At 44.4% G+C, this 18,268-nt stretch overlaps 1 protein-coding gene across 2 annotated transcripts in view; it reads right to left on the bottom strand.

Annotated features, from left to right (window-relative positions):
• The window catches only part of TSG101 (tumor susceptibility 101), a 268,789-nt gene that overhangs the window by 156,594 nt on the left and 93,927 nt on the right, over positions 1–18,268 (bottom strand). For both annotated transcript variants that reach the window (XM_078681066.1, XM_078681067.1), the window contains exon 6: positions 6,851–6,917. In XM_078681066.1, the coding sequence (XP_078537192.1) occupies positions 6,851–6,917 (67 nt within the window). The remainder of the gene's footprint in view (positions 1–6,850; positions 6,918–18,268) is intronic.

Here is an 18,268-nt window from a genome sequence, read left to right as displayed (position 1 = left end):
AGCACAACAAAAGCCAAAGAAGAAACCAACTCTACCTCAGGGATGATGCGAGCAGAGGAACTTTGTCGTCGCACACCCTTTTTGCAAGTAAGGGAGGGAGGGGGGCAGGAAGGCAAGAATGGGGGAGGGGGGAGGGGGGGAAAAGGGGAGGGGGGGTTTTGTACATGGGCTTATTGACTATCTTTCATTTCTATGCAGCTCTTGCATCTTTTACTTCTCTTTCACACTCGCACCAAGTAGGAGCAAAAGGAAACATGGAGACATGATTAGGCACATGACAAGGACGAGCAAATGAGCCTAAGGGTAGCCCACCAGCACAGCGCACACAAAGCAGCATTAATGACACATAACGGCCAGAATAGCATAGGGTCAGATATCAAAATAGTCTCCCTTAATGTCAAGGGGCTGAATAGCCCGGTAAAAAGAAGGAAGGTGCTCGAACACCTAAGGAAACTTAAAAGCGACATCTATGTGCTACAAGAGACCAGACTAGAAGAGGCAGACATCCAGCGACTAAGAGCCAACTGGATAGGGGAGGTGGTGGGATCGCCAGCCCAGAACAAAAAGAATGGGGTAATAACACTAATCAGCAAAAATTCGAACCTGTCTCTTACAAGCTACCAAGCAGACACCCAGGGCAGGACACTAGTAACCAGTCTTAAGCGAGCAGGAGAGACCTACCATGTCGCAAACATATACGGCCCTAACAGTGAGGATAAACAATTTTGGGAGGGGATAGGTGCCCAGCTACACAACCTACCAATGGAAGATCTATTGATCGTCGCCGGAGACTTTAACCAAGTCCTGGACCCAGCAATAGACAAGCACCCCTGCAGACGCTACCCTACCACTAGCCCTAACATCCTGAGGAACTTGTGCACAAAACTGAGGCTTAAGGACCCATGGCGCCTAAGCAACCCGGACGCCAGAGAATATACATTCTACTCCAACCCCCACAACTCCTATAGTCGGATAGACTATATACTAATGTCAGAAACACACACACACCTCATAGACCACACAGAGATAGGACCCAGAACAATATCAGATCACGCACATATAAGCCTATCCCTATCAGGCAGACACAACGAAAAGCCAACACGCAGGTGGCGATTCGATGATGGCCTTCTTCAACACACATCGGCAAAGGCAGAGATAGACACAGCTATTAGAGAGTATCTGACAATCAACGACACACCAGAGACACCTAGAGAGGTACTATGGGACGCCCTTAAAGCGACCATACGGGGGGTAGTAATGACAATAAAAGGGAAAATGAACAAAGCAAGGAACAAAAGGATAGCTGACCTGGAGAAAGAGATCAAAACACTAGAGAACAGCCACATAGCCAGCCTAGAAGACAACAACACACTCACAGAGCTAACCAGACTGAAGTACGAGCTCAACAGAATACTAAGCGAAAGAGCAGGGACCTGGATCAACAAATATAAATCAATCAATCTATGCACTGCCAACAAAGCGGGGAAAAACCTAGCAACCTATCTGAAAGGGAAACAAAAGCAGCACACAATTGGGGCAATCAAAGACAAACACAACAAGGCCCAGACTGCCAATAAGGACATTCTGGAGGTATTCAGGGACTTCTATGAGGGTCTGTACACAAGAGACGACACGCTAAAAGAGGACGGGGGCGAGGAACTCCTCAACAGCATAGACACTCCCACCCTAACAGACCGAGAACGAGAAGTCCTAGAGCTAACAGTCACAGAGGATGAGATAAGGAAAGCCACGGCCAGCCTCAAAGAAAACAAGGCACCAGGGCCTGACGGCTTTACAGCAGGTTTCTATAAACAAAACCTGACCACACTGCAACCCACTTTGAAACAGGTATTTGAGGAGTGCGTCCGCAAAGGACGCATGACCCCATCAATGGCTGAGGCAAATATAATAGTCATACCAAAGGAAGGGAAAGACACGACAGAGGCGAAGAACTTCAGGCCGATCTCACTCATAAATGTAGACTGCAAGATATACGCGAAGATACTAGCCAACAGACTTAACGCCTACCTACCTAAACTCATACACAACTCCCAGGTAGGGTACCTCAAAAACCGCATGTCCCATGACAACACCAGACTACTATGCCATATAATCAACCACTCGGCCCAAAGTAGCAAAGCGGCCGTAATGATAGCCCTGGACGCCGAAAAAGCGTTTGACAGAGTCTCATGGCCCTATCTAGATCACTGCATGGGGAAATTCAGGCTAGGACCCAACTACAGGAGGATGGTGATGGCGCTTTACAACAGCCCCAAGGCGCGAGTGGTAGTGAACGGCGGCACCTCAAACATACTAAACCTGGGCAGAGGTACGCGACAAGGCTGTCCACTGTCACCCGGCCTCTTCCTATTGGCAATAGAACCGCTCCTAACAATGATACGAACGAACGAAGATATAGCTGGGGTGCCAATAGGTGGAGAAAAATTTAAGCTAGCGGCATATGCAGATGATGTGTTAATAATGACAGAAGACCCTGAGAGATCTATCAAGGCACTGACAGACACAATTGAGAGGTACGCCCAGGTCTCAGGGTACAAACTCAACAAGGACAAATCAGAATGCAAGCCCCTAAACATCCACACAACAAGTACAGTACTCGGAACGTCAGGCCTAGCGTGGCAAAATAAACCTATTAAGTATCTAGGCATTCTCTTCGAGAGGAACTTGAGCACGACACTAGAACATAATGAACAGGTTATAATCCAAAAAATCAAGGCCAAGGTAGACGGATGGTCGCCCAAGTTCACAACATGGTGGGGGAGGGTAGAAACAATAAAAATGATGCTCACACCAATGGTCAACTATATGCTAGCCATGCTACCCCTAACCAACACAGATGACTTCCACAAAAAGATAGACAAGATACTGAACGATTTCTTATGGAGAGGGAAGAGGGCCAGAATAAGCTTGCAAAAACTCAGATTATCAAAGGAACAGGGGGGGCTAAACATAACAAACTTCAAACGATTCCACGAGGCGTGCCTAGCTAGACAGGGGCTGCACTGGCTAGACCCAAGACAAGACTACACACCAGCATGGCTAACACTAGAACAGGGGTTGCTAAATGGTATGAAACCCATCACCCTCCTCACGGCCACCAAACACCCGGCAATCAAAGACAACCCGGTACTCAGAAACACAAAACGAGCTCTGCTAAAAATTGACAAACTACTAAACACGAGCATCAAAGGAGGGCCTTTTGAATCAATCTGGCACAACCCATCCCTAAAATACAGGGGTAAGGTCCTAGACATGCATGACTGGTATAGCCAAGGGATATCCACAGCCAGGGACCTTAAGAACAAGGGTGCTGACGTAACTTTCGACACCCTGAAAGGGAAGTACAACCTAAACAGCGTAGAACTATACAACTTCCTGAAGATAAAAGTCGCAATAAGGAAGGCGAACCTCAACACCCAGACACCCTCGATAATACAGCTGGCCAACAGCCTGAACACGCTAGGACACCAGGTGGCACACCTCTACAAGATCCTAGGCCCCAAACACACCAAACTCAATGACAAGGTCATAAACTTCTGGGGAGAGGCAGCAGGTCAAGCACTCAGTGAGGAAGCTATAGCAGAGCTATGGAGGTCCACTAGTAGGAAAAAAGTGACGGCCACGCTGAACCAGACAAAATTCTGGCTGATACACAAGGCATACTGGACACCAGCCCGATTAGCCACTGTAGGCATTAGAGACAGCGACGTGTGCTGGAACTGTGATAAAGAAAGGGGAGACTTAGAACACCTCCTACTAAAATGCCCAAAAATCAAGGACTTCTGGGGGAAGATCAGAACACTCATCCACGAGATCACAGGCATAGACATACAAACAGACCTCACAAGTCTGGCCCTAGGGTTCACGTCCCAGGCAATCACAAAGACAGAGGACCGGGACCTCATAGATCTCCTGCTGACAGCCGCAGTCAAAGTAGTCCTAACTAACTGGAAGGACACATCAAAGGCGGCTCCACAGGCATGGCTCAACTGGGTCACGTTCCTTAGGGGGGCGGACAACATAACAGCAAAACACACACCGAAGACGCACAAGCAGTCGACCATGTGGGGATCCTTAGACCACTACCTGTCATCACACAAGCCACCGTAGGCGTGAACGAGATACATCTGAGGTCGCGGGCTGAAATAGGTTAGTGCTAACAGAGCGACATGCACATCTCCTACTTTACCTATATCTCTCTCCACTGTCCCCCCGGGGCGGCGCGGGGCACAAGATGTTTGGTCACAGAGACGTACAAACGCCATGGAACACCAATGGACGCAATATGGACTATGAGACTATAGACTATGAGACTACGAACTGGCGAATGATCTCAAGAGCACGGACTGCCCCCCCCCCCCCTTTTTCTCTTTTCTTGCCTTATTTTCTCCTTTCTTTTTCCACTCATGTATAAGCCTCTTCCCTGTATGTAAAATTATATTTTTCTATATACAATAAAGAATTTCGGAAAAAGAAAAAAAAAAGTAATCCCGTGTGTGTGTGTGGGGGGGGGGGGGGGTGACGGGGGAAGAGAGGAGGATAAGGGATGATTTTAAAAAGTGCTCTAACTCGGCTTCATATCTCTTTTTAGGTCTAGATTGTACACACGAGGAGCGAGTGGGAGCGGGAGACAAGGGGGAAGAAAGAGTACAAGAAAGGGAAATGGGACTGTAGAAAGGAGGAAGAAAGCAAGAGAGGAGAAACGGGGGAAGGAGAGAAAGAATGAGAGAGCGATGATGTTAGGGAACAAATGAAGAGGGCAAGAGATTGGAAGTAGATCAAAGAATGCAAAATTATGGGGGAAAGAAAGCATTGGATTGTGGCATGCAAACAATGCAATTAAAAACATTCTGACATCAGCGTCATGCAAAGACAGACACTGGGCGGTGGGAGGGGGGAGAAGAAACGGATGGGGACTGAGAAAAAAACTGGAGTTGAAAGGGATTAGTTAAATAAGATTTTTTTTAAAAGAGCTATGGAGAACACAGCAAAGAAGAGGGACAATGATGCCAACGAATAACAAGCCAAGGGCGGGTTACAAACCTATTTTCAGATACAAGAGTCTCACAAGCAAGAGCACATGCGCTAGCGCATGGTTTTGCATGTTCACCTTAAAAAGGGGCTCTTAATTACGCTCCAGCGGTACTGTAAAGTGTACCTGCAAGGGAAGTAAGAAAGAGGAACAGTTCAGTAAACGCACGCAGTTATAGGTCTGCACACTTCTTTCAGAGCAATGAAAGTCCGCCAATTGCAAAAGCAAGTCAGAGCCGCCTGCCTACTTCAATCACTCTGGCGAATGAGACGAGAAAGGTAACACTTCTTATATGTGACAACCTGTAACATCTCATTACAGGTCCATGTAAGGAAGTGGCGGCAGCAGCGTAGATACATAAAATGTAGAAACGCTGCTAGGGTGATCCGAACTCGATACAGAGAGCACCTTGCTATAAAATTAGCTGTGTTGGTTTACAACAGAATATATTCTGCTGATGTGGTGTTGAAAACTGCTTACAGAAATTTGCGCTCCACAAAAGAGGCACATAGGTTCACGTTTGCAGTGCCAATTCAGGCCTTTATCATGCTTGCATAACCAGAAAAAATTCTCCCCCAGTCACATATCTTGGCCACCCCAAGTCTGGGTATATCCCGCCAACTTAGGGTGAAAAAACAAACACAAGGAGATGAAGCTTGTAGAACTGTAACTCTCCAGACACTCACCCTAGTCACAGATCTGGGTTGAATCCATCATCGTTCTTTAGCTCACTTCGCCACCCCAGTTCAGACCCAGCCATATGCAAATCAGTATTGACCCTGTTCCTCATGGGAGTAGTCTATCCCGAACTGCCAAGCCAGGTCTTCCCTGGACCGGAAACAAGCATCTTGGGGTCCTATTTCGGGGTATCACCCCTTATCAGCCAGGCTAGTTTGAATCAAGTGGTAAAGTGAGCAAGGGACCCACGTCTGGGCATACCCTCCAACTTAGGGCGAACAAAGCAAACACAAGGAGATGATGCACGTAGAACTGAAACTCTTCAGACACTCACTCCTAGTCACAGATCTGTGTTGAATCCATCACAGTTCTTTAGCTCACTTCACCACCTCAATTCATACCCAGACATATGCAAATCAGTCTTGACCCTGCTCCTCATAGGAACAGTCCAGCCTAAACTGCCAAGCCAGGTCTTCCTTGGACAGGAAACAAGCATCCTGGCACCGGTTTTGGGGTAACTCCCCTCACCAGACTAGCTATATGTCTAGTATATGTACTGGAGCTTGACATTTTTAACACAAACTGTCAAATAACTGAGTACCTTTCTTCAACCTTGGTAAGTTACTAGGACTAGGGGGACATCTAACCCAGAATGATAGTTGTTACACATCTACCATGGGGGTATCTGTAAACAGTGTGAACTTTAGTCTGAAACGGAATGCCATACTTTTACCAGTGTTCCTACATCTGTATTACTCCCAGAACAGACAGTTTTGGACATAGGCATAGTATTCAGTCCTTAATTAGGAGATTACAAGAATAAGGAAGCAGACATCTGCTCAGTATACATTTCTCAGTATCAGAAGAAAAGGTCCATTTATCCCAGGCTTATAAATGCCAAAATGGTCTGCACGCAAATTCTTGACACACGGATTTGGGATCGAAATTTCAAAGCACTGGATATGTGAAAATCCAATGACTGCAGCATTTGGAAGGAACACATGCTATGAGAAGGAAGTATTTAATAATGTTTGATAGAGGGCATAACAAGGCATTGTTGATCAACAAAATAATTTTTCAGCAATGACATGACTAATAAAGTACAGATCTTCACAGTACCTTGGATTGGCCACATGACTTGTTGGGTAAGGAGGGATTCCAGCAGGCATACCGGGCATGTAAGAAGCTGACAAACAAATATATATGCTTTAAATAAGGTATTTTCTCAGCATATTTTACACATTTTACATAAACAATTAAATCAGATAAATATTACAAAAATAAAATGTATTTTTAGAATACACAGTGAACATCACAGGAAACTCGACACATAGCCACACGAGCGAACTGTGCAGCAGAAAGGTAGCCTGGAAAGCAAACACTTCAGAGGGGGTAGGGGAATTCTTTTGAGTTCTACCCTAAGGATTCCAGTCCCCGGAGACCCTAAAATGCAGCTAAGTGAGAAAAAATGCACTCTTTCACAAATACGAATAACGTTTGGAAAACATTCAACATGGCAGAACTTTCCCATGTTCCTGTCCTGTGACCAATAAGAACTACCCTTTGTAGTGTGGAAATACATGATAGTACGATAGTTTGTATTCCCAGGGCATTAGGGGTAGGAAAACCTTGAACAATCAACCAACAAACATGGTCACTGACTGGAAACATTGTAACCCCTACTTGTCACACCCTTATGATGCTAGGTTTCTGTGACTGTCAATCAAAGCAAACACTGAGCCCTGCAAACTCGAACATTTCATAAAATCCCAAGGTGGCATCATGCTCCCACCTTCAGAGCAGTTCCCTCCATGACTGAGAAGTAAATGAAGCAAAAAAGTGATACGAAAACAAGTGAACACTTAGGCGTGAAATATATGCTCAGTAGAGGTTTCCACACGTTAATGGCTCACCATGTGAATACAAAAGTAGCGAAGATGAAACATGTAAAGGCTGTTTCTGTACAGATAACAATGGGTCTGCCTTGCTCCCAAGTGGAAACACAGAGCTCTTCTTTGGCAAACAAGGATGTATGTTGACCATCCAGCTACTGCCTTATCTTAGTCTATATCTTGTAATATACAGTTCAACCAGTTTTTGTCTAGGGGAACCAGCCAGTAGTTTAGTTTTAGCCAATAGAAGGCTGGTTGGAGGGCTGTTATTGGGAAAAAATCAGAACTGCACTAAAAGAGTGTAACATCTGTCGAATTGTTTGATGGGTATGTGCCTGAAGATATCACTAAAGCTTTACTAGCTTGCTTGTGCGGGTGCCACACATAGCCTATCAGATAATAATGACTTTAGCTGTAGCTCAGGTAAAATTATATATAACGCAGCCTCTCGCCGTCAGGTATGGCACAGTCATTTCTGAACCTATCAAAATGAATAGGGCCCTCCCCATCGAAAAAATGCCCAATAGAGCGGCATCCCACCCCCTGCAAGAGTCGGAATCTGCTAGATTAAGTCCCAGGGTAAAGTCAGGATTGCCAACTACAGGGGGCAAGGGGGAAGGAAATGAAGAGAGGTTGCTACTTGTTGCCTGCCTGTCCCATTCCCTCTGGAGTGAGACAGTTATCGAAGATTGATAGAAGCCTGCCAGTCTATGGACCCGTGGCAAAAACTGAATCTTCTACAGCGGGGTCCCGGAAACTGACAAGTCCATAAATAACCAAGGCTTCTCAGACTCTGCTCTGGACCACTCGACTAGAAAGTGATGCTGGGCTGCACAATAGTGATGTAGCAAACTCTGGATACCGAGGCCCCCTGCTCGGATGGATGGCAGCTGAGTTACTGTTTCATACAAAGGCAACCATGGGCCCAGGCAAAGCACTGTATGAGCTCCTGCAGAGATGCTATCATCCCTGGTGTGGGTTGTAATGGGAGTCTGGAAGAGGAAAAGAATCCTCTTGAGAACCGTCATTTCAGAGGTGCTACATGGTCCACCAAAGACAAATAATAAGGTTTCCATTGAGCTAGATCAGCCCTTATTCGCCGTAGTAGATTATGATAATTAACCTTCCTCAATGTCAGTACCAGCTGAATACCCAGATAGGAAATGAACCCAGTCGCCCACTGTAGAGAGTGACTCTGGGCTTGCTAAGCCACTGTCTCAGCAAAGCAGAAATATTAAGGGCCTGCGATTTCTGAAGATTTGTACGGAAGCCTGAAGCCTCTCCAAACTCTCTCATCGCCTCTAAAAGGACAGGTAGGGTGTCTCAAGGATTTTCTAATGCTACTAGAAAGTCATCAGGATATAAGCTGATGACATGTTACTCCCCAACGAGGCACACCCCGTGATGGCCAGGTGATCTCTCGCTCTTTTTGCTATTGGTTTGATGTAAAACGCGAATAACAGAGGTGACAATGGACATCCGCGTTATGTGCCCCAGCTTATAAGGAAAGGTGCAGAACTCCGACAGTTAACTCTAACAGATGCTTTCGGTTCCCCATAGTAGCTCAAGATCCATGATCGAAACCGCTATCTGAAACCAAAATGGGCCAATATCTCTTCCAGATAGGGTCAGTGAACACGATCACGGTCCTTTTCGGCATCCATAGAGACTAGCATGATCTCTTTTTAGGACCGGTTGGCCTGATCTAGTAGGGGAGGATCAGTTTAGTGTTATCAGAGCATTGTCTCGAGGGGATAAAACCTGCCTGATCCGGGGCCACCAGTCCCGGTAGAAGAGGGCCAAGACGGGCCACCACACTGCATGTGAAGAGTTTAGCATCTACGTTTAGCAGTGAGATGGGTCAAAAGGACCCATACTGGCATCTGTCCATGACGGGTTTGCTTGATGATTTCGTAGACAGACAGGCACAGATGATTGTGCTGGGCTCTTTCAAGTCTCACACCATTCCAAATAACAAAGGTGTCTCCCAGTGTTCATTGGTGAGCCCTACGTTATTCAACATCTACGTGGCCCCACCCTTGCCCAGATTGTTAAATCTTGTGGCTTCGAGGTTATAGCATGCGCTGATAATACTCCTGTTAATCATATTGTTTGGACCGGGCCTTGATGGGGTAAAACAACATTGTTTTATAGACTGTATGAGAAGGATTTATATTTGGATGGCAGCAAACTCCTTCCAACTGAACATCAACAAAACAGAGATACTGCTGTTTGGTAAAGCCTATATCAAACACACAAAGAGGTGCCCCCGTCTCATATTAATTACATAGAGATTTTTACAAAGACCAAATAAACAATTTCATTAGATCTGGTCTGGTATATTTATTTATACCTATAAATAAATATACCAGACCAGATCTAATGAAATTGTTTATTTGGTCTTTGTAAAAATCTCTATGTAATTAATATGAGACGGGGGCACCTCTTTGTGTGTTTGATATAATAAAACGGTCCAGCCCTCCCTCAGCCCCAACAAGGACCTAACCCCTCTTGTGCGCAGTTTGGTAAAGCCTAGCAGCTCTGGTCATCAGAATGGTGTCTCCCTGAACTTCCTTGTTTCCCAGGCAAAACTATGAAAAACCTTGGTGTCAGGCTGGATCAGGCTCCATCTCTGAAAGACCATATCTACTCAATCTGTGGTGCCTGTTTTGCCATCAAGTGGGTTTTGGGGAAAGTACTCCCTTGGCTGCCATCCTCTGCTAGGAAAACTCGGGTTCATGTTTTAGGCATGAGTCGGCTTGACTATGGTAATGCCCTGGTAGTGGCTGCCAATGACACTCTATTATCCAAACTTCAGGTGGTGCAGAATAATGCTGCATGCTTGGTTTGTAATCTGCCCAGAGGCTTTCCGTTGGCCGCCACGCTGAGAGCCTTGCATTGGCTGTCTCAACCAGAAGTCTTTGATGGGTAAGGGCCCCACTTATCTAAAAAAGAAACTGAGTTAATATTATCGTGCTAGAAATCTCAGATCGAGAGACAAAGCCTTGGTGAATGTCCCCTGCATTCGTACTTCTGGATCTGGCGGAGATACTTTTCCTTCTCAGCCCCTTCAGCCAAGAATCAACTTCCATTCTACATCCGCATTTGTCCAGACTTTGCGAAGTTTAAAAAACGTAGCAAGACTTGGTTGTTTAGTCTGTTGCTGGGCCCTGTGTTAGCGAACTGTCGAGATACACCTACAGGGTGTGAGTCGCTTTATTAAGATACATTAACATACCATAGAAGTAAAGGTATTATTATTAAAAGGTACACATGAACTTTCCTCGCCAGCTGGAAATCAGGCTGTTCCCCAGCGATTCAGGTCCCTTCCCTTTCACAGCTCGAGTTCTGGCAGTTAATAAAGAGGGGGACACTTGCATTAAAATGTAAAATATGGCAATGGTATGATCTATAAAAAGTGAGTGTAGCCAACGTGTAAGGGAGGCCTTTTGGGCCGGCAAGACTGATTTTATCTTCTTGAATGCTACTGATCTATCTCCCTAGACACCCCAGATTCAATTTCTGAGTCAGTTGTGATCATATTTGAGGCTGCTGTAGGCAGCAGGAGCATCCCTTCCTACGGATGAAATAACAGACCCATCAACAAATTGCCACTGTTAGGCTAAGTACAGCTTCGGGGAGTATATGTTTAATTTTGCGTGGGGGAGAACCTCTTCACACCTACATGCTTGTAGTCCAAGTTGTTTTTCATGAGGAACTGTCAAGCCACTCAGCATTTTCGTTCAGTAAGTGGCCACTGTGTGAGAGAAGGCATTTCAAAGTCCAGAATCCACATTAGTTATAAATACCTGTATTTTTTGATGCCATCAAGGAGAATTTTGGGTAGAACACTGAGAATCCAGCACTGAATAGGGTCCTAAGTGTGTGGACATACCTGGTTCCTTAATGAAACTGTGATAGTGCACTGCTATCCCTGGCTGGATGATTGCCATATCAGCAGCCAAATAAATGTAACTACTTGGGCCTGGACCTTAGGGAAGACCAAGCGGCCAGAATTAAGGGCGAAACCCTCCACTGATCGAGCTTGTTTGCCACAATGAAACAGAGGTAATCCTGCGTTCCTGCAAGATGGGTACATGGATTGAAGTGCTGTGCAGGTTCAGTGAAGAAAAGCAGTTGTTTTGATTAGGGTGGAAGTTTTGCATGGAGCAGAACATTGCACATTTGTGGGGATTTGGGGCCCATGACTACAGCAAAAACAAACTTTCAACCAAGGGACTTATTTGAGACTCCTTAAACAAAGTAGAGCAGGACTGCTAAACCCACATTGTTCCATACTCCCTAGGTTTATGGGACAGACTTTGTCATCTGAATTTAATTTCAATAGATCTGAAAGCTCCTCCTTTTAGATTGGGCCTGAGAAAGTGTATACAGATGCTGTAGGCTTGGGGAAAAAGTGGTCCATGTCTTGAATGTCTAAGAGACCTTTCCCAGCGGCAGAGGATACAGTGCTTGGGCCAGAATCACTTGGTTGGCACTCAGCATTTTAACCGTGCTTCTACCAGTCTTGTACCGCTGGTGGACCTTGTCAGTTGTGTTATTGTATTTTATTGTAATTGCATTTGTATAGCGCTTACTACCCCTGACGAGGCGTCACATCATTTTGTCGGCGAGTAGCACGCTACTTCGGGACCCAAAGAGGATTAGTTTTGAATTAGTATAATGAAACATGCAAGTAAATTTTAAGTGGTGGATATGTTAGTCAGTTATTTGGATTCTGAAGGATAGCAGAAAGATAGAAGAGGAAAGAATGGGGTGTTGAAGTGCTTTTTTTGACGAGTAGCACGCTACTCCGGAAACCCATAAAGAATTAGTGAAATATGAAAGTAATTTGAGTGGTGGATATTAGTCAGTTATTTGGATTGAGATGGATAGCGGAGGGACAGAAGTGAAAGAAAGGTTTGCATTCATATAACGCCTGTTACCCCTGATGGGGTGTTGAAGCGCTTTTCTGGCAAGTACCAGGCTACTCTGATACCCATAAAGGTTTAGTGTTGAAAATTAGTATAGTGTAATATGAAATAATTTGAATGGTGGATATGTTAGTTAGTTATTTGGATTGAGAAGGGTTGGGGAGGGGTAAAAAAAGGAAAAAAGGTTTGCATTTATATAGTGCCTGTAACCCTGATGAGGTGTTGAAACGCTTTGTTGGCGAGTAGCACGCTACTCTGGAACCAATAAAGGATTAGTGGTGAATTAGTATACTGGAATATGGAATTAGAGAAGTGAACATGTTAGTATGTTATTGTGATTGAAAAGGATAGTGGAGGGATAGAAGAGTGAATGATTTTTTTTTTTTTTAGTCCAAAGCAGTAGGAGGAGGCTTTTGGATGAGTAAAAAGGGTTTTTGGAGGAGGAGAGTCAGAGGGAAGAGTTTAGAAAGGTTTGTTTTGGGGGATCCGTATAGTAAAAGAGGTGTCAAATGATGCAAGGAGGGGTAGAGTAGGAGAGAGTCAAGAAAGTGTTATTTTGGGGGAACATAGTAGTTTTATGGGGTTTGGGATAAATGAGAGTGGGTGTAGAGGATATAATGATAGATGTTTAGGGTGAGAGATAGGGTAAGGAATTTGAAAGAGTAGTAGAAAGAAGTTTGAGATGAATCTGAAAGTTGGGCTAGAAGATATATTGAGAGAAGTATAGGCTGAGAAATAGGCTATTGCATTGGAAATGATAAATTAGAAGAAAGTGAATAATATATAGACCTATAAGTACGTTGAAAGTATATAGATGCGTAAAGGAGGTAAGTATATGCAGATTAAAGATATTGATAGAGGTACAGGACGAGAAATAGGGGAGTGCATTGGATATGCTTTTTCTGGAGAAAAGTAACAGACACACAGATCCAAGTGCATGGAGGTACATAGATGCACAATGGAAGCAAGTACATGTAGACCAAAGATGATTGTTTTCTTTTTATAACAACATCATTATTGTACATATTTATACAAAGCAATACACAAAGATATGCACATATCTATAGTGAAAATAAATGCTTATATACAGAGGGACGAATACATAGGGTGGGTATTAATGAATTACGAAAATGGGCAGCATTACTGGCCCTGGTCCTGACCAGTCTCGAACAGGATCAAACAGGCACTCAACCCTTGTCCTCTTCACCCTTAACAGGCACTCACCCTTGTCCTCTCCACCCTTAGCTTCGACGCCCGGGCTGAGATGTCCTAAGCCTTGGCCGTTTATAGCCCTAGTAGTCAGGTGACCCCTTTAGCTAATGGGAACCCTAGCCCTAACACTATCCAATCACGACACTAGCCCTAAAATCTAGAACCAATAGGAGGCCAGGACCTTACAACCAATCTTAGCCCTAGTCCAAGCACCCAATCAGTTTCAAAAACCCAATAGAGGCCCTAGCCCTACCAGTAGTCTCAACCCTAGTCCAAGCAACCAATGTCACAGGAAGCCCTAGTCCCTACTCCCAATGGAATGCCTAACCCAACTCTTAGTCCCACGCCTAGTCTAGCAACCAATCACACCACAAGCCCTTATCGCTACTTCCAATTAAAGGCCTAGCCCTAGTCCTACCCTAGTCCCAAAAACCAACAACACAGGAAGCCCTAGTCCCTACTTCCAATAGAAATCCTAACCCTAGCCCTTGTCCCAACCCTACATTGATTGAATCACAGACCCAGAAACCAATCAGAACCCTCAAATACCCAACCAATGAGGACACTAACCCTAATTCAATGGACACATCAGATACAACCACCAATCGGTGTACACATGTACCAAACAATATCAGACTATATAAGGTCCCAGCTACCTCAGACAAGGTTTGCTGGCCAGGGAATTGGAAACTGCTCTTCTATTCAGAAATCTTCTAGTAGACAGACAGGTTCAAACCACACTTTGGACTTCTGCAGGGAAAGCCCTAACAAACTTGTCCTCTAACAACACTATTTGTGTAAAACTTTACTCCCTCCCCTGGCCAAAAAAACGAAGTGCACAGTCCCCATTAAAAACAGTTTAAACAGCATACAGCAGATTACTACTGTGTCAGGGGGGAGGGGGTGACTGGTTTCACTGACTTGTTAACACAAAATGGTCGCTGGGGGTGCACTGCTTAACATACAGGTCTTAGCGCAGAGAAAAGGAGACATTTGGAGGGGAAAATTGATAGTCACGGGGAATGAGAGGGAAAAACTAAAGAGTTTGGACTGCAAATCCCACAATTCAACAGGTTAAATGGAAGCAGTAACAGGCAGGAAAAACCACAAGTGTAAACACAAAAACATGGGATAAATTATGCAATCACTGTCCAGTTAAAACTATAATTTTAAACTGTAACAACGACAGGCACAGTTAAAGAAATAAAAAAACAAAATAAGATGATGCAATCATAGGTAGGGAAAATCGTTTTTTAAAAACTTTTTTAGGAAAGAGACAGCACTAGTCTGCCTCCTTGCCACTTCCTGCTCACTGCAATCTGGGGCACAGGTACGCTGCAACTACGTGTATTTGCATAGTGCAATATAACTTGGAGGGTATCCTGGCCTGATGCAGGAATTCACTGGCCCAGCCGAGGGTACACCCAGTTGAAGAGCTTCAGCTCTTGTGGAATAAAAGAATTGACAAGTAGGTTTAGATGTGAAGGGACAGGCCATTCCAGGCATTCGGGGCGAGGTAGGAAAAGGCATGATGTCCAGATCTTATTCTTTGTATACGTGGTTTGAGTGGTTGTGTTTGGTCAGAGAGAGAGAGTATAAGCTATGTCGTCGGCATAGGATAAGACGGTGATTCAAAGGGCATGAATGTTGCTGGTGAGTGGTTTTGATGAGTGCTAGGATTAGTGATGAACTTTGGGGTACTGTGCAGATGAGATTGCAGCCATCTAAGCAGGAGGGCACCTGTCAGGAAAGAGCCTATCCAATGGAGGGTAGGTCTTTGGATGCTAGCTTCGTGCAGTGGTTGGATGAGGGCTGGATGAGAGACTGTCAAAAGCTGCAGAGAGGAGGATGAAGGCTGTGGTATCTCCTCTGTCCATGATCAGATGAATGCAGTCTGTTGCGGCGATGAGGGCTACTTCTGTGTTGTGGTTCGGCCTGAATCCTGGAATGAGTAGTGTTGAGGGGCTGGTTTTCGATGAGGTGAGTGGCTAGGCACATGATGATCGGTTTCTACAGAACTTCAGACAAGTAGTGTAGCAGTAAGATGGGTCAGTAGTTGGGTAGGATGGTCTGGTCTATGGAGGGCTTCCTGAGAAAGGGGAGAACTGTGGTATGCTTCCAGGCATTTGGGTAGGTGGCAGTGGTTTTAGAGGCATCCAATTAGCAAAACCTATACTAATTGGTAAATTCTGGGAGCAAGAAGGTGTAACAGTCAAACTTGTATCACAGTTGTAGTGTACAGATTGCCATAGTGATATTAGTGTTCACCTGGTGCAACTAAAACTCCTATGACAGCAGGGGCATTGTGTGCATTTGCAAGTAAGGAATAAATAAATCTTGCCCTTTAGCACAATAGATGGAAATGGACGTGGAATTGTAGAGAAAAAGGCAGAGCTGTCTTCAAGTAGCTGACATTTATTTTCTAGAGGCTTAAAAAAAGATGGATAAGAATGCTAGTTTCTTTCAGACCCCCTTAACTTTCTTGAGGGCCGGCAGCAGAATAATGCGAACTGACTTTAGGCAGGGGATCTGAGGTTGTCTCCATTTTCTTAATGGACAGACCTTACAGGGCCTTGGCTAATGCCAAGAAAGAAAGCTTAGTTGGTGCATGTTTATGTCAAGGATGTGTAATTCCTGGAACTCGACACCCGGGACACAATGTTTGGGGTCAAGGGCAACAAGTTTTCAAGAATATTTTGTCCTTAGGACAAGTAGGCCAAACCCCTACAGCACAAAAAACTTTGCTGCTAGTTTACAGTACCAAATTATGGATCAGGGAAAGGCATTGCCTATAGTTAAAGTAATATTTGTGTCCATGTGGTAATACTGTTCAAACTTTTATGTATGGGTCATTAATGCAAAGCCTTCATTATTAGGGTGAGCGCTCTATAAGTAAATATTGTAAGCTCAGACTGCACTACTGACAGTGGTTCCAGTATAAAGACGTGTACACACGTTTTCAATGTTTAGCAGTGAGGCTATGTATAATGCTTCCAGAATGCTCTCCGATTATATGCAAATATTTGCAGATGTTTGAAAGCAAGATTGATGATTCTTTGATTTCAAAATAAAATGTTAACAAAAAAATGCAAAAACATTTAGCTAAATCAGGAGAGAGCGCGCGCGAGAGAGAGATTTTAATAAACACAGAAGGTCATGGTTAACGCCGGACTAATTAGGGGCCCAATTATTAAATAAAGTCTTAAAAGTGCACCCATGTCCTTGCATTAAGTGGAGATATAAAGCTTTCGTAAATTCATAAGATTTTACAGAAGTTGGCCAAGAAATAGTACTCCTAGAAAATACTTGTGAACTGCATTTTAGCACGGGCAAATCTGGAGGTGTAGATTTGCTCATGCGAGTGTTTGTAGGTTCACTTTCCCTCCAACCTCTTTTTTTTGTACCAACCTTGGAAGAAGTTTTATGTCTGCCATTGTCAGGAGTACATTTCCAACCTTTCTCACTATGGGAAAAGATTAGAGAAGAGTTGGTTAAGGTTTGAACAGACTCATAAGGGTATTCCAACCCTGGAACTGTTGCTTACCATTACCTTTAGCCCCAGTATGTAGATCTGCGGAAACGTGGCAACAAAAGGGAATTGCGAATATTCAAACCCTACTATGGAAGGAGCCCCAGCATAATTAGAGAGACTATTTCAGAGCTCTTATATAATGAAATTACTGCCATAATTTGTCGCTAGGTTACATGAAAGAAACAAGTGAATTTTGTTACAGGACAAGTAAATTTATGAAGCAGCCTGCCCTATGGACAAGTAGATCTTTTTTTTATCAAATTCCACACCCCTGCTTGTGCTTCTCGGTTAGTTTTCTATGCCAATGAATAGGTCCCCCAGCAATGAGTGGGGATTGTGCAGCATGAGCCATAAATCTTCCAAGATATCGTTCCAGAGTATCTAAGAGTGGACTCAGACGAGACATATGGACTGCTACCAGTAAAACCTGAAGGCACATTGGAGATTGTGCTGGAAATCATGATGTTCTGCCACAGTGCTATAGTCGATGATGGGCTGCACACCAGGGATACAGGAGGCAGGGGAGGAGCCCACAAATGCTGGTAAAATTATTTTTTTTGCCATGCATGACACTGGCACTGTATAGCAATTGTATATATTTAGAGCTTCAGATCACTGAGCAGGTACTGAAACCCATTTGAGGATGGCTATCGTGATACTCTGTGGAACACTGTTCTACACGGGTAGTATGAGATATGACATATGAAGACCAGAAGAATGCTTTCATGTTTTTTTCCCAGCACCTATGTGTAAAATTTAAACAGAAGAAAATCAAGAGGACAATAAGCTGAAGCATTATTTGTTATAGAGAGGATGGAAAGGAAGTGTGTGAGTGCTCATTAGTCTTTGTGGGACAAGCTTTCATGTTGTGCTTGTATGGCACTCAGTCCTAACACTGTATGGCACAGAGTCCTCAAACTGTATAGCTGCATGCCAATACAGTTTGAGGACTCTGTGCCATGTATAG

This window comes from Lissotriton helveticus, chromosome 3_1, assembly GCF_964261635.1.
Source record: "Lissotriton helveticus chromosome 3_1, aLisHel1.1, whole genome shotgun sequence".
Classification (NCBI taxonomy): Eukaryota; Metazoa; Chordata; class Amphibia; order Caudata; family Salamandridae; genus Lissotriton; species Lissotriton helveticus.
This window is presented reverse-complemented; position numbering and strand designations above follow the sequence as displayed.